The sequence below is a fragment of the Mercenaria mercenaria genome, chromosome 13 (genome assembly GCF_021730395.1).
Source record: "Mercenaria mercenaria strain notata chromosome 13, MADL_Memer_1, whole genome shotgun sequence".
Lineage (NCBI taxonomy): Eukaryota > Metazoa > Mollusca > Bivalvia > Venerida > Veneridae > Mercenaria > Mercenaria mercenaria.
The window spans coordinates 69,566,543-69,584,501 of record NC_069373.1 but is presented as its reverse complement, the minus strand read 5'-3'; the positions used below and the strand labels follow the sequence as shown (position 1 = coordinate 69,584,501).

Below are 17,959 nucleotides of genomic sequence, written 5' to 3'. Positions count from 1 at the left end.
ATGTTGGTTTTCTCATGGTGCGGCTCATATATACAAAATGTGTTAAAGTACTGTATCCGAACGTTAAGCCCGAATGTATTAATTCCATTGAATATTTTAAACTACCTTTGAATATCAAAGTTTTAAAAGATATATAAACCGTTAAATCCTTTTAACAGACACCGCAGATTTAGTATGAAAATCAGAATTACATCTGCATAAATGATCAGTCGAATACATTTAACATTTATTGATTCATTACATTTTCATCAAAACAAAATTGATAAACTGTAAACAGTCAACATATCATTTTGAATATTTGTAACTATCCTTTGTGAAACATTCCATCTTAGGATATAGGATATTGTAAATAGTTGTTCAAACTTACAAGTAAGGTATCAATTTTAGTTTAGATAATAAATGAAACCATCGCATTTATAATTAGAAAAACAACACTCATTTGATATATAAAGGTTGATACAGATAATTATATGTAGACATCGCTGCACTTTAGAATTATTCAATGAGAACATTTTTATATACTCTTACACTGCTAAATGTCTATAATGAACTCGACTATCTTTCAATTTGGGCAGTACCACTAACTTTTAAAGGGGTGCTTACCAAAACTAATACTAACCGAATGGCGAGCAGTGCGGTCGGATGGGCAGGCTGATCATGATCTATACTACTCGCAAAGGCAGAATCAATTGTGTTTGACATGATAAGGATTAAAAGTGTGTTTAATTTTTGTAATACAAATGTGCTCCATAAGAAATAGTTACCTGGTATTAACTTAATATATTTTTGCTATTTGTTAAAAGGGGCAGACATTCCGGCCCACTTCACGCTATAAAATTTGTTTATGTTGTTTTCAGGAATTAAGCTATCAGAATAAACTGCTATGGTATACTTATTTAAAACGACAAAATTCTCTTCTGATCTTTTAAGGAACTAGAAAATAAATTTTCGATAAGATAACCCTCTATGTATAAATATTAGATTTTATATTCATTTCTTTTTTTCGTAGAATAAGCATTCACTTCCATAAATATTCAACGAAATTCCTTGTCTTCATCAATAGTTCAGTGTCTACGCCGGGGTCTTTTCGAGTTCTTCGCATTGCTTAATGTCGTTCTACTTAGCATATATGACTACATATGAACACGTGATTCATAGCTGTCTAGCAGGCCAGGGGCAGTTGTCTGCTCAAATACGTGCAGCACAGTGCAGGCCACGACAAAATGAATGTAAACACGAGAAAGGCCAGAAATTTGAACCATGCCTTCATTTCTTATACATAAAAATGATCACTATTTTACACGGGACCTGCTTGATATTCCCTTTTTCACCCTCATAACTACACACAACCTGATTTGTGTTAGGCAATTTTCATAAAACTATAAATCTCAAGTATCGGTCAAATGACATGAAATGATATAGATTAAAGCGTTCAACTGGTTGAGGAGAATATATATATTTCATTTGTTACACTTAACGTAAAAACTATTTCAAAAATTCATATTATTCATATAGCTGATATATTGACTAGACATGTACATTCATTTATATTTTAAGATAAATCATGGATTGTACATCACCCCCAGTGGTGGACTATGGTTATGTATCGTACGAATCTCTTGGCGGTGGACCCACCTGGACAGACGGTACTGATATCACTTACAAATGTTTCAAGTGGTTTGGTTTGGTGGGATCTAGCAAACTTACATGTAGTTCTGGTACCTGGTCCGGAACAATGCCACAGTGCGAATGGAACAACAACACAGAAAGTAAGATATGTTTTAGAAAATGGCATCTTCGACGATCTGATTCAATAACCTTTCTTGTCAAATGAAATATTCTTTGACTTAAAATAGCAAAAAGTGGAAACTCCACAGGTCGCTCAACACGACAAAAACGAAAATGTTGCAGGCTCGGTTTGATTGAACCTGTTCATTAAAGCCCTCTACAGACGGTAGGTTTTTGTTGTACAACACCAATTAAATTCAAGATGTACAGCCAAATATTATCGTGTGTATGATGCTATTCCTTGATTTCGTAAATCTTAAGTCTTGACTTACAGATTAGGACATGTTCTATTTCGTAAGTTTTGCCTTACGTACCACCCACGTTGACAAGCAACAAATTGGTAAATAAATAGTTGATAAGAGGCAAGTGAATGAAATTCCAGAAACAATTGCCCAAAAAATAAACACCAATCTGAATATAAAATGACTTCTAATGTATAATGGAAAAAGGATGACACTGATTTGAGCCGCGCCATGAGAAAACCAACATAGTGCGTTTCCGACCAGCATCCGCGCAGTCTGGTCCATGATGTTCGCTAACGGTTTCTCTAATTGCAATAGACTTTGAAAGCAAACATCATTGATCCTGATCAGATTGCGCGGATGCACATGCAGGCTGGGGTGCATCCATGCTGCTGGTCGCAAAGCCACTATGTTGGTTTTCTCATGGCGAGGCTCATTTGTGTCATACGTAATCAAATTCAGGGGACATAAAAAGATGAATACTATTTTTTATTATTAATGGTTACATTCTTTTCAGTACCTGATGCACTATATTTACTAGGTAAATCTCTGTGATTTATATGGGAATGGAATATTGTCTGTATGCGAAAAATGTACAGTTTCAAAATTGTACATCTTTGAGATAATTAGTGTTGTACAACAAAAACCTACCGTCTGTAGAGGGCTTTAATTCATATCTAAAATCTTTTGAAACACTCCGGGCGGCTCAGCTTTCGTTTCCTTCAGTAATTGCAAATACACATTTTTCATGCCGGTCTCACGTACTTTAATGCACGTTTATAAAAATCATTGAGACCCAGTCGTTGCATAAGTTGCTTTTAGACACAAAATAGCATAGGTGTTGAGAAAAAAATCAAAAGGAAGTCCAGCAAAATTCTATGTCCTCACTGACTAATAAAGCGAAATTATTACAACCCTAGATTTTGCTCTTAATTTCTCATAAAGGTAGGATAAATTGAAATATTCAGTTGCGTATTGTTTTAATGGATTATGAAAAGAAACCTGAAAATTTACAGTTAATTCTTATTACTGTGGAACTACAAAATGCGTAAGATTTAGTAAGAACGAAAGAAAGGACAAGGTTAAATGAAACTTACTTTCTCTCCCGAAACAAGATCTTACATTTACATTTCTATAGATAGATTGATGTTTATTTTCTGATTTCAGTTGTGTTTTGGTGTCTGATAGCTGTGGTTGTGTTGCTCTTATTACTTCTGATGGCACTACTCATATTTGTTTGCTGTTACTTCGGCAGATGTTGCGGGTGAGACTTTCTTTTTTATGAAAATAGAATGTGTTAATTGCAAGAGAAATACAAATGTTTGTTAGTTTAGAATAGATTTGTCTACACAGTAGAGGAGATTGACATGAAATTAATTTCCACTATAATTACCACAAAATGGTTAAGATTTATTTTGCAGTCGTTTTGTTTCCTTGCATGTGTTGATCTGATAACTTGGTTAACTGGAGAGTCGGACTTTATTTAGACTAGGTCAACCGCTCGAATATTTCTCGAACGGATACTACTTTAATACTAAATAGATTATCTCAGTTTTATACATCCCAGGATAAAACGAAGCTTCTGAAAATATTTTGTTTAAAGTGATGTGACTTCCATTTTTGGCGAATCTATGGCGATTTGATTGTACTGTCAAATAAGAATTAAATGTGAGAAGAGTAATATCAAATTACAATTGAATTAACATATGAGACGCGCCATGAGAAAACCGGCATAGTTGCTTTGCGACAAGCATGGATCCAGACCAGCCTGCGCATCCGCGCAGTCTAGTCAGGATCCATGCTGTTCGCTTTCAAAGCCTATAGCAATTAGAGATATCGTTAGCAAACAACAGTCTGGTCAGGATCCATGCTGGTCGCAAAACCTCTATGTTTGTTTTCTCATGGCGCGGCTCATATGGTAAATATAAATTATTCAAGATCATACTGATTGGTACAATTACTAATTTATTTTTTTCTTTTATTATAGACATGGAAAAGGGAAGAAAGGATTACTTGGTGATGGTTAACGGAATGGATAAAACGACAATTTTGAAGTTCATGACTCGTTTTGTATATGAGCCGCGCCATGTGAAAACCAACATAGTGCGTTTGCGACCAGCATGGATCCAGACCAGCCTGCGTATCCTCGCAGTCTGGTCAGGATCCATGCCGTTCGCTTTAAAGCATATTGCAATTAAAGAAACCGTTAGCGAAAAGCATGGCTCCCGACCAGACTGCGCGGATGCGAAGGCTGGTCTGGATCCATTCTTGTCGCAAACGCACTATGTTGGTTTTCTCATGTTGCGGCTAATAATACTTAAAGCCATTCTTTAGTGATACTTCTCTTCCGTCAAACTATCGATGTATTTACCTAGGATAGAATTTTTTCAGCAACGGCATATGTTTATGGTTTAGGTCCATGTTTACATATATGAAAATGAACAGAAATAAATCATGAAAATAAATTGTTGTTTTATGTGAAAATTGAACGGCAAATAAAACATGTCTATATGCTACTAATGAATTGCCATTATTGTTAACATGCCTCAGAAGCAGGAAATCCGCCGAATAGGTCAAAGTTTATATAATGCTGTACCTTGGTCTTTAGTATTGTAAAACGTGAATATATGTATGTATTTGCAATGATGTCTAAATTCTAAAATCAAAATAATACGTTTTTCGTTGATTAAATCAATTTCAGTTCGTTATATGAAGTTTTTTTTTTTGACAAATTGTTATTTGCAGTTACATCTAAGGGAAACAACCATTGTGAAAAAGTAAAATATATTGCCTTTTTTGAAATCGACATTATTTATCCGTAAAAAAAAAGGAATATGAAACGTAAATGAACTGCTCACAATTGTTTGCTTTTATCAACATTTTACCTGTTCAATGCATGATTTACCATACAGTCCTTTATTTTTCCATACAACTGAATACTTAAAATATTCTCAACATATTGTTCCCGTTTAAAACGATTGCAGTTTGTAGAGAAATAAAAGATCAAAAATTCTATAAAATGCTGAAAACAATGTTAAACCCGATTAATTTAAAATTACGGGGACATTACTGCAAATGCATCAAAACAAAGATATGTAATGGTAATTTTTAAATTTCATGCAGTCCTTTATTCCGGAATTCAAGACATAGATCAGTAAACTGACAACCATTTTAGAATAATGTTCAATTTTCATGTAAATTGTTCATTCAAATTTTACTAAAGTAATTAAAGTAATAATATAAAGGTTATCACAATTGCTGTAAAGAATGGTTTGTTTTTGTTGGCATTTATGTCATACAGCGGCTCTTCCAGGTTTTTGGTGGAGGAAAACCCCAGGCACTTTGATAAAACCACCGACCTTACATATGCCAGCCAGATGGCTTTCTTATATGAAGTAGTCTGCACCCTAAGCGAGGGTTCTAACCAACTTAGGTGAGAGCAAGTGATTTGCAGTAATTGACCTTAACCGCCAGGCCACGGAGCCACCTCCCTCATGTTAAGAGTTTTGTAAGAATTGAATATCAGATGATGTTTTGAAACTCCAGTGTAGATATAAAAAAGCCTTGACAAAAAGTACCAGGACTCGTGCTGAAAATTCCCATTTGTCTATGGATATTGTAAAATTATGAAAAATATATGTTCGAAGTTTTTATAATCCAACGTTTACACAGAGAGTTGACCTATGAAATATAGAAAATCAAAACTCGCAGCATCCTACCAAACCAAACCGTGTTTCAATGTATAATTCTTGATTAACAGGCAACTGCAGCTGAAGACACCTGTAGTCTAGAAAGTTCATTATCAATAACAACGATTCTGGACCCCAAAAAAGTTATCATTTACTTCAATTTATTTTCTGCATACCAAAGCTCAGAGAGATTTATTTTTGTTATCACATTTCATCTGTCTTTCTGTCCGTAAACTATTATTTCGCTGACGAATAGGATGCCTCGCAGCAGCTGATTTATATATAGCAGAGTTACGGCCATCCACGTGGTATACTGCAATTTCTAAACTTAAATGTATGTACATATCTGCACGGTCGTGACCATATTTGATGATAAATCAAGTAATCTAACCGTTATTAGCCCTTAAATTTGCCAAATCTTTTCACGTTTTAAATTTTCAACACATAGATTTGATGTCTTATTTCTTCGGTAATCTTTATAAAACTGTAAAATACTTTTTTGTCGCAAGATAATTAATACACGTCTTTTCCAACACAATGTACATGTAAAAAGTGGTGTAAATCATGTGTACTGTGAAAACAATAATATTCGTGGGGGACTAATTTTCGTGGATTTAGTGGTTGAGTCAATCCGCAAAATTTAATCCCAACAAGTAAAATTCACATTCATTTTATGTTCAAAAGTTGAAATCCACGAATTCACATCCCCATGAAATTGCCGTTTTGACCAAAACCACGAAATATCCTGCCAACGAAATTAAATGATTTAACAGTATTTCTTGAACGAAATGTCGTGAAATTCTAATTTCATATCATTTCAAAACTCAATTTGAACTTCATTTGTAAAACATATGTCTTTCAAACTACTTAGTCTCAAATATTATGCAACGTAAACATTAAGAAAATGTACACCGTCACATTTGAATTGTTTCCAATAAAGCAGAATAATTTCGTATATTATAATACGCACACTATACATATGGCAATTTATTTAGCTTACATTGCTAGTTAGGTGATAATGTGAAATATCATAAGCAAACTTGTCCATTAGAATGTTTTATGAAGTTATATTTGGTCGTCACAAGTGTTTACATGACTAAATTATCATACGTTTTTTTTTTGTAATACATGTAATATCAAATCCGAAAAACATACTTATCTGTCATGACACGGGAATTATATTGGCTTTAAGTTCTTTGTTAAGAAAATTCCTCGGATAAGGTCAAACCACAGGAAACAAATGCTGTAATATTTTATATTATCACGTGACCAAAATTTCACGAATTATAAAAACAATCCAAAATGCGAGGTCTAACCTTATCGCTAGCCGTTAAAATTTCGTTTACTTGAAATTATAATAAAAGTTTTCGCGAAGAGTAATCAAAAAGAGAAATTTGTAAAAATTCATCTCTCGCTAATATTAACTATTCACAAAAGGCGCCCTCTTTAAAATCACCCTAAACGAATTTGTTAACAGGGATATGTTTATTAATGAAAACAAAACGTAATAACTCAGTAAGAGAATTCCATAAAATTCACAATGATTAGTAATAAATTTTCTTAATAGAATTATTCTTCTGTACCTTTCATGATTTCAAAATTAAGCAAGGTGAGATACAGAAACGAACATTATTATTTATATTTCAAAATGTCACCCGATTATAAGCTCGCTCAGTAGCCTACTCGTTCATTTAGAAAGTTTAAGGGCTTCAGACAGGATTCAAACTTTAGTCAGATATTGTTGTTGTTGTTGTTACAACTGTCTATTCATCTTAACATCTTATTCTTAATAGAAATGAAATGCTGCGTGTCACACGACTTCTAATATTATACAACAGGCCACACCAACGTGGCCAAGAGGAATGCACGGTGTCACGGTTGTAGAGCGTTACGGCAAGGACGTCTGAAATTGTTTTACTGTAGAAAGGCTGTTGCTCTAGAGAAGATATAGTGGTGTTTCGTTTCTTGTGCTGCTTTCTGCAAGGGTACTGCGTACTATGGATAGTTGGTTCTTTAAGTTTCTAAACTTTCAGATATTTTACACACGAGCAATTTTGTGGTTCACATACTGTGCTTTCAGGTACCAATACGTATTTAACGGACTCACCTAGAAGGAATAACTTATTTACAGTGTCCTGTAACTTTGGAACCTGCCGAAGAAAATAGTGAGGCTTTGCGCGCAATGTAACTGTTTATGCTCCCTAGTGGTGCTTTCGCCACTGATGTTTCCGAGGCGATGACCCACTGTCTGCCTGAATGTGCTTAATATGTCCTTGTTGTCTATTTGGTTTACTCTGTCTGTGTTTTATCAATGCATGTCTATCGCTTACACATACATACATAAATGTCTGTTGGGTTTTGTTTTGGGAGGCTACGTTTTTGGAACGCGTTTTACCCAGTGGGCCGGTGGTCTAGTGGTAACACACTTGACTGTCAATCCAGAGGTCCGGGGACCGAATCCCGGTCCAGGCTATGGGAATTTTTGAGATACTCCTGAGTGTCTCCCACCTAAATAAGAGCCAGGCAAGACGGCTTCGCATGTATCTGTGCTATACACGGGCACGTTAAAGAACCAGACTGTCTATTCGCAAAGAGCTAGGCTAAGTTAGCCCGTCATGCCTGTATCTAAAACAAAGGATTTCTCTCTATCTGTTCTTGGGTCTTTATCTCACTCTGTCCCTCTGGTCAGATCGCTCTGTGTCTGTACTTGTATAGGATGAATTTCGCGACCTGTATGGCTGCGTTTGCTATATGTAAAGCGCATTTGAACGTGTTTATCATGAAAAGGACGCTATATAAACCTGGTATAAAAATAATACTAATTTTCCAATGGATTCCTTAAGCCCTCTACAGACGGTAGGTTTTTGTTGTACAACACTAATTATCTCAAAGATGTACAATTTTGAAATTGTACATTTTTCACATACAGACAGTATTCCATTCCCATATAAATCACAGAGATTTACCTAGTAAACATAGTGCACCAGGTACTGAAAAGAATGTAACCATTAATAATAAAAAATAATATTCATTTTTTTATGTCCCATGAATTTGATTACGCATGACACAAATGAGCCACGCCATGAGAAAACCAACATAGTGGCTTTGCGACCAGCAGCATGGATGCAGACCAGCCTGTGCATCCGCGCAGTCTGGCCAGGATCAATGATGTTTGCTTTCAAAGTCTATTGCAACTAGAGAAACCGTTAGCGAACATCATGGACCAGACTGCGCGTATGCTGGTCGGAAACGCACTATGTTGGTTTTCTCATGGCGCGGCTCAAATCATTTAACTTTTCAGTGTCATCCTTTTTCCATTATGCATTAGAAGCCATTTTATATTCAGATTTGTGTTTATTTTTTGGGCAGTTGTTTCTGGAATTTCATTCACTTGCCTCTGATCAACTAATTATTAACCAATTTGTTGCTTGGCAACGTGGGTGGTACGTAAGGCAAAACTTACGAAATAGAACATGTCCTAATCTGTAAGTCAAGACTTAAGATTTACGAAATCAAGGAATAGCATCATACACACGATAATATTTGGCTGTACATCTTGAATTTAATTGGTGTTGTACAACAAAAACCTTCCGTCTGTAGAGGGCTTTATTCTTCCTTTTTATTCAGGGGTCTGATATGATGACAAGATAATCGAATAGATATTTAAACTATTTCTTAGCAATGTTGGCCGTTGCGGTGATCCAGAAGATTATCAGATGATGCAGCAGATTTCGTTATGAAAACTGTATTTAAGCTTATTTTCAAAATCCACATAAAAAGGTGACGTTATCATTTCAGGTATACATTGTTTACTTCCAAAACTGTTTCCGACATATTATCTCCAACGATTCAATATAAGTTCCTAGACAAATGCGCATATATTACATCATGATATTTACACTTAGTTTGGCTTATGAAAAACATAAAAATGGTTAACAGAGATAACCCATATTTACTACGTTATCTTCGCGTTGTTTGATCTTAATGATTGTAAATGTTTTTGAAGACACAATCAGCCTGATTTGAATGTTTTATTTGCGGTCACATAAGTCATTACCCTGTATCTCATGTTATATCAGGCCGTATCATTTCATTTTTTGTTGAACGTCTGTGGACACTGCTCTTCAAACAGGTTATTGTTGTTTACTTTGACGAGGGTCATCAATGTACCATCTAACTATCGTTTTTTAAATTATACGTTATTTTTCTCTTTTGAGATTAGAAAGGTTAAAGAAATAAGCATCAATACCCACGGCAGTATTGTGTCTGATAACACTAAGAGCTAAATATATTCAAGGAGAGGGGAAGCTATGAGAAACAGCCGCAGAAAATGTTTGTCACCACAATTAATCAAACTGAATTTTTGTTGCCAGAACGGCGGGGCGACGTTCGACGAGGCGACATTTGTCGGGGTACCAAGACGAGCTTCGGCGGAGTGACATTTGTCGGGGCGACTTTCGGTGGGGCACCTTAACGACGTTTGTCGAAGTGACGTTGGGATAAAACGAAATAACACAAATCAGCCACCATACACATTTGTAACTAATGGTCCTTTAACACACATATAAAAAAAGTTTGTCGATTCATTTCTTAGTAATTTAGATTGAGATAACTCTATTAAAATTGTAGTCATTAAGTTCTATTGTTCTTTCTTTCCATAATTTGTTCCCAGCTTTCAGAGTTACGCATATTACGACGTTGATGTCTTAACCTGCGTCTTTGTGCACGTGACAGTGATCTGTACCGAGCTCCCCCAAGAAACATACGCTGGCGTGAGATAGGTTCTAACGATACATTGTTCGTAATATCAACGTCGGCTGTAAAATAAAAGTAAAACTGTGATAGCAGAACAATGATGAAAGTAACGAGATTTCGATGTTTTGGGGCAGGTGTAAAGGTCATTGTGAACTAGTAAAAGATGAATGTATATCTTGGAAAGTTTAATCTTGAGATTTGGAGTTGAGCCAAAATGATGTTCGATGTTATCCTTACTTTATAAACATTTATTGCTGATTTTTTTTCGAGGCGGTATCATAGATATTTTTCCTCCAAGAGCAAAATGCAACAATATAAATCTTCACTTTCTGACATGTAGTCTTACGTCACTACGGCAATGTCTGAACGGAGAAAATCTCGAAGAATCTCCGGGGTCATATTAGTCACATAGGTTATCACATATTGCCAAGCAACACATTCTAAGTTAAGGTGCTTTATGTCAATTGTGAATGTCACCATTTTTGTAATATAAAAATATCAGTGTGACCATTTTGTTTAACTATACGCCAAGGATAAAACGTTAAACCATGCACTAGGTAATATACGAGGGTCCTGCAAAAAGGTTCTGTCATTGGGTTCGGATTTCTTAAGTGCTACGTTTTATCAAAATTATTTTATTACAAACCTTCGAAGTATCCCCTCTTTACCGAAACACATTTTTGTAACTTTTTTACCCAATCGCGAAAAGCAGATCAATAGTCTTCTTTTGGTATCTGTTTGAGGCACTGATAATTGACGCTGCCAAGAGAACTTCTGGACTTATATTTATTTCCAGAAAGCATTTTCTTAAGCCTTGATAAGGCGCATCCACCTTTTCAGAAGCCAAAAAAGACTTAACAACCTCGCACTCGTGAGAGGAGGCGTTGTCGTGTATAAGATGGACTCCTGACCATCCTTTGCTTGGACGTTTCTTATTGTAAAACTTGTTCACTTTCTTCAGTACAGAGTTCTTGTAGAATCGCCCAGTGAATGTATGACCAGATGGACAAGGCACGTGAACGACTGGCCCACTAGAATTGAAGAAAATTGGGTACAACATCTTTTTCGAACTTATGGTTCTCTTGGCAATACAGGGGCGTTTTTGATATTTTTGCTTCCATTGCTTATTATCAGCCCTACACTGTGGCTCACTCATGTGCACTCAGGTTTCGTCACCTGTTAGCAAGTTAGAAATAACCCGACTATCACAGCCTTTCTTTATTTTGAAAAGTTCCCGGGCACATTTAAGGTGTTGTTTCTTTTGCTCCTCAGTGAGCCAATGAGTTACCAACCTAGTGCAAACCTTTCTCAGGTCCAAACGCTTTTTCAGAATTGTTTGCACATTGCCTTCTGATATGCCAGTACAATTGACTATATCTTTCACAGACAATCTTGCATCTTGTTTGACCACAGCTTTTACAGCAGCGATGTTTGCCTTGGTAAAAGAAGTTTTAGGCCTTCCAAAACGGGTATCATTTTCGACAGATTATTTCCCAGTTTTAAAAGCTTTAACCCAACCTAAAACTATGCGCATTGAAATAGCCTGATATCCATATATACCACACAATTCAACAGATAAATGCTTTGAATCTGTATCAAGCCTAATGCGGTATTTAATATAGCTACGAATTTCAGTCCATTTTTCAATGTGACAGATGAATTGGTCAGTGTATATGACTGCATGTGTTTCAATTTGAAATAACTCGGTCGTTTGAAAAGCAATTTGCACGAAATAAACGAATATCTTTAGCTATTGGACACACCACTCAAGTGCAATGAAGGGTTTTAAAAATACCTGGGATAAAACTACGGAAGCACATTAGTGACAGAACTTTTTGCAGGACCGTAATCGTACACTATCCAAAAGATCTGATAAGAAACTTTATGCATTAAGGTTAAGAAGTAGGCCTTGAGTAACAAAAATCCAACAACACTCAATCATAGAAAGAAAGGGTTGTTTGACATGAAAATTGAATAGCATATAAAACATGTATATTATTTTATGAAACAAGATGATAAGCAGTTTTTAAATCCTACAAGGACTGAACTGTTTTGATATCTGTCTTCTGGCCTGTTTCGTCGGGCCCTTAAGGGTGTTTCTCTTGTTGCTCTGTCTTCTGAAAAGGCATTGAGCACATACGTTTTTGGTTCTAAAGGTTTGCTTTTTATATATTTATACACGAGCATTTTTGTGTTTTACATGCCATGCCTTTTTGTTTCCATTACGTGTGTTAGAGATTCACCTGGAGGGGATTACTTTTCTTTACACTGTCCCATGTCTTTGGAACATGGTGGGGGTAAGAGTGAGGTTGGGTGCGCACCATAAACCGGTTTAAGCTCCCTAGTGGTGTTTTTGCCACTGACCGTTCCAAGGCGGTGCCCAACTGTGTTCCTTTGTTTGTTCGTTTTGTCCTCGTGTGTTGGCTTTGTGTGTGTGCGCGTGTATGTGTGTGTGTTTGTGATGTGCACGTCTGCGTGCTGTAGGTTTCGTTTTGGGAAGGCTGCGATTTTGGTACGTGGCATTCCCTGATATTTGTCTTTGTTCTTTTTTGGCGAATTCAACATAAAATACAAATTTAACAACGATTTTAAATATCAGTAACTTTCTATATACAATGTTGTAAGGATATCACACATAAGAGGGATAGCTTATAGAGGTGACACGCGGAAGCTGTTTCGTTTTTTCAGTCTTACCTTCGTCTGAACTCTTTCCCGGATGCCTAAATTGTGTGAAAAAGTCTGTAACAATCTGTCGCTTTGTACAAACACATGCAATAGGCCAATCTGTCAGCCACTTTTCCTGGTTGTCTTCAGTCACCTGGATATCTGCGTGGAAAAAAGATTTTTTCATTCTATAAGATTCTTTCACTAGTTGTAGGTGCAGAAGGGAATATCTGGCTCGAAGGTAACTGTTTAGGCGGTAACGTGGCTCCGCTGAGTTACCGCGTAAACAGTTTCCCGAGAGCCAGATATTCCCGCTGCACCTACAGTCAGTGATCGAATCTTTTTCTTGCATACCATATTCAAGAAATTATTGTAAGAATAAAATCAATCGAACGACTTTCCTTTTAGAACTATTTCTTATAGTAGCATTTTTAAACAAAGTGCGGAAAACCAACGTCCGTAAACAGGAAAGACTTCATGACGTTTTAAAGACAAATAACAAAGCTTAGTTCAGGTTTCGTTTTATCAGTTGCAGTGTAACTTTATAACTTTTTGATAAAATAACGTTTTCTGAATCGAGAAATATACTTGCAGGATCAACGAGAACTTGTCAAGGTATTAGATTTTTATTCTGTTTTACGAAATAAGATATAAATCACAACATAAATTTTCTACATATATGTAGTTCGCAATACGTCATTTGCAGCACGATGGTCATCTTGTGAAAGATGGATTTTTAACTGAACATGCCCCGTTCCTTATTATTATTTTAGTGAGGCCTACGGACCTGTGACGTGCTGAAGTTTATTTTGATGTGCGGAACTGTATAATATATACACGGATGAGTAAAATAGCCTGCGATTCAGTGTCGAGAGTAGCGTTCTCCCCTAAAATGTGCACACGATTTCAATATTTGACCACAGTTTAAAGGGTATATCTAGATTTGATAATTTTTCGAGAGTAATAATAATTGACTGCAACAATTTGTTACTTTTCTGACTTGTAAAGACGTTAAGTAATTTACTAAAATCCATTTGGCTTAAGAACCTATGTACGAGGGTTGTCCCAGAAAATCGCGGACGTTTTAATTATTTCGAAAATAAGCGACGCATCAAATAATTATTTTAACTGATGTTATATCGTACTTCATTGAAAATCTCCTCAAAATTCATCAATTTTCTCCGTATCCAGGTGGTAAACTCGGAACTGAAGATCAGGGCGTGAGTTCTATTTATTTATTTATTTGGGTTTTACGGCGCACCAACACAGTATAGGTTATATGGCGCCAAACAGGACTATAAATTTTGGTTTCACATCTCATTTACATCGGAATAAAAACATGAGGTATGGAATCAAAGTTTGCATACCTGCTGAAATCACAGAGTTACAGCAAAACCAAGTGTTAAGACCCTGTTAGTCGCCTTTTACGATCATGCAAGGGTAAGGCAGTGGTTCCAATTCTTTTCATACACAGATCGTCCCAGAACCACATGGGGCGCGTGAGTTCTAACCCTATCGACAACACTTTTATCATTTGTTTTGTCCTCGAAAAAAAGCTAGACTGTAACATCTTGTTTTTTACGTAAATGGTTTATATATAGCTTATCTTTGTGTCCATATAAGCTACTTTCGGTAAATTTTACAAGTTCAATGCAAACAATGAAAGATTTGTGTGTCTGTAGTACATCTGAAAATAGATTGATTATTTTCTATTCGACCACACGATAAGGTATCTATGATAGGTTATGTTGTCTATGTTTGGTAAATATTTCAATGAAAAAGTAATTAAACATGTGTAAACCTGACATTGTCCCGATCTGCTGATCTGCGAAACACTAAAGGGTTCGTCTATACCTGGAATTTAGCGGGATGAAAATGACCTACTATTTATAATGAAAAAGAAATTGATCTTTGAAGTAATAAAACCGTCAATAAAATGCGTCTGTGGCACATGACGGCGTGGCATATTTAAACAAGGTTTATGATCTCTGAAATGAAACGGGTTATAGGTTACAGTATGCATCAGCTGTATACAGCTGCATTTAATGAAAACTTATTACTTCTAATAGCCGTAGATCAAAGTAATAGTATATTTCTCGTTTTACTGAATGAAGCAGCATCTTAAAAAATCCTGTCTTTACCACAGGTCACCATACCACTACATTAATTCTAGATCAGGTCACAAAACCAATTATAGCATTTTTATCAAAGCATAAAACTCAATCTACCTATCTTAACGAGATCACAGTGTGTACGCATTTCAAGAGCAATGGAAACATCGCCGAGGCCAACAAAATCAAAATTACAAGTCGGATTCTCACAAACAGCATATCTTATAAATTGTGGAATTCTTGTTATTTCTTCGTCCCATTCCTCTCTCCACGGACAAAGTGAGTGTTCACATTGCCCGGAGCAATTCCTGCTTCGTGATCGCTTCTGTCGCGAATGTCTTTCATTGCTTGTTGCCCTATCTGTCGGCATCGAGTTCAGATATTCAAACAGAGATGAAACATTCTGTAATACGGGGTTATAGAATACATCATGTTGTGAATGTTTAATGTTCCATGTGTTACTCTTTTCAGCTGTTACATTTGTTAAATTTTCCGGTTCAGTAGTCTTAAGAGATGATGTGTATTGCAGTACCTTTCCGTCTATGTTGATGAAAATGCTAAGTCCGTATAATAATAGTATATTATATAAGTTTAATATTCCCGGCATCGTAGAAGCATAATGTCATATAGTGTAGTTGGTTCACATTTGACAAAATAATCCAACAATTAAATATGCTATAAGGATAATTCAGTGTTTATTACTACACATGGAAATGTTATATCATAACAGAGATAGCACAAAATACACTAGCCATATTATTGTTATCTTAATAAGGCTCTACAAATAGCTCAAGTACAGTACGACAACGAACGATTAATGTCCCAGTTTTGTACCAAGGTTATGTTAAAGGTAGTTACTCAGGTGGACAAGTATAGATTTATATTCATGATATAGTATGCAAAACTTATTGGGGTTTTTTTTGCATACAGTATATTATATACTATATATTCCTTTATTTGCTTCCATAACTTTTAACTAATTGATTATATTTTACAAGTTGGTTCATAAACTCATAAACTATAAAATAAATATTTGATATGACAATGATATCTGTCAATACATTAAAAGCTAATAAAAACAGCAAAGTGCAGAGGTAGATCTACACTAGATTTAAATATGCGTGTTTCTGTAAAGGTAATAATATGTAAAGGTGTACATCTTTAAATATGCATTTTTTTTTAAAAGAACAAGTACGTGAAATAAAATCAGTTTATAATTATATTTTGGCATAATTATACCGATATATATATATATTTTTAAAGCTCAGTTAAATAATTGGTGTGGTTAATTTTCAAATTATGAAAATATTGCATGTTCATCTTATGCTAAGATCTGATGGTTAGGTTACCATAATTATGTTTACTAACACTTTATATGAAGAAATTAAAACGGACAAGAAACGTAAATATACATTTTTTCGAAGGTTTAAAAATAATATAATGTTTCGTAGCATGCGCATAAAATACGTGTGAAAAAAAATAATTGTATAATGCTCATTATTTTTTTTTAAATATCTAGTTAAAGTACAAAAATACATAATAAAGTTTTTGACATTTGGATGAAAAAGCATCTGTAAAATATAGAATATTGTGCTGCAATGACATTAATCAAAATATGAGTAAAATTAGATAACCTTTAGAATGTTCATATTTTGCTAAACAAAACAACATACATTAGACAAATGTTGACTGATACAATCTGACATAATATGATTTCACTATCATACACGATGTCTATTTAGTGAATAGTTTAACACATGTCATTTCTGTAACACCTGTACACTAGCTGTTTTGATTGCTTATTCAATATTAAAGTAAATATACTTTGCAGTATGAAGTACGTATAGCAGGAGTGCCAGGAAAATGTAGAATAGAAAAGTGGAAACTCCACAGGTCGCTCAACACGACAAAAACGAAAATGTTGCAGGCTCGGTTTGATTGAAACATTTCCTTAGATTGAAAAAGGCATTTGATAAAATATGGGGAAAGTGTCTGGAAACTTATAATTCGGGTAGTGCTCAATATCTTTGTATACGTCAAATACTCACATACACATGTGATAATATATTTGTCAGTTTGCGTTTACTTGCCCGACATCTGTATAAAATACTGTTCTGCAGTTACATATACATATACATACATCTACACCAATGAGAAGACTTCCGTAAGTTCATTCTTAAAAAAAGCAATATACATTTGAACAAATGTTGAAATAATATATGTCTTTCCTTTTCGCAACACCTTTAAAAGCCGACAATATATTTTTCCGTACATAATATGATACTGCCCGAAAGCTGTATATATTGTTTTCTGTATGTTTCTGACGATTGACGATTTTTTTCTACCAGTCCTTGAAAAGACGAAATCGTCTTAAACGTCGTCTTCTTGCTCCTTCCACAAAATAGGTTTTTTTTTAAAATCACATCCGGTAATGCAGTAAACTGAAAACAGAAATATTGTCTGTCAGTTTGTATATCATGTACAAGAATAAACCTGAATAAATCTGTATGTGTAGATATTTGGCCTTTTTTAAAGAACGCATACTTACAATGACCTTTTCTGAAATGGTGGATGAGGAGAACCAGAACATCTGTATCTGGATTGCTTATAACAAGTGTATCAGCACACTATTTAGGGCGTGTGCCGCATGAAGTATCTTCCGAGTATGTTGATTCAAAGTCATTTATCTCATGGTTACTGTCAACATTGA

At 35.2% G+C, this 17,959-nt stretch overlaps 2 protein-coding genes across 3 annotated transcripts; one reads left to right on the top strand and one right to left on the bottom strand.

Annotated features, from left to right (window-relative positions):
- The first annotated feature begins 214 nt into the window (after positions 1-214).
- LOC123529300 (C4b-binding protein alpha chain-like) lies at positions 215-4,738 on the top strand. Of its 2 annotated transcripts, none has more exons than XM_045309573.2 (4): positions 215-369; positions 1,558-1,769; positions 3,198-3,294; positions 4,018-4,738. In XM_045309573.2, the coding sequence occupies exons 2-4, from the start codon at positions 1,565-1,567 to the stop codon at positions 4,055-4,057; spliced, it is 342 nt and encodes a 113-aa protein (XP_045165508.2). In that variant the 5' UTR covers positions 215-369; positions 1,558-1,564; the 3' UTR covers positions 4,058-4,738. The 2 variants fall into 2 exon arrangements, with proteins under 2 accessions (XP_045165508.2, XP_045165509.2); XM_045309574.2 differs by having other exon boundaries at positions 243-374.
- A 5,500-nt stretch (positions 4,739-10,238) lies between these two features.
- On the bottom strand, positions 10,239-16,072 carry LOC123529840 (uncharacterized). Its single transcript, XM_045310388.2, has 3 exons — positions 15,367-16,072; positions 13,169-13,300; positions 10,239-10,536 (listed from the first exon to the last, which is right to left on the bottom strand). Exons 1-3 carry the CDS (start codon positions 15,854-15,856, stop codon positions 10,352-10,354), a joined length of 807 nt encoding a protein of 268 aa, XP_045166323.2. The 5' UTR covers positions 15,857-16,072; the 3' UTR covers positions 10,239-10,351.
- Between the last annotated feature and the right edge of the window lie 1,887 nt (positions 16,073-17,959).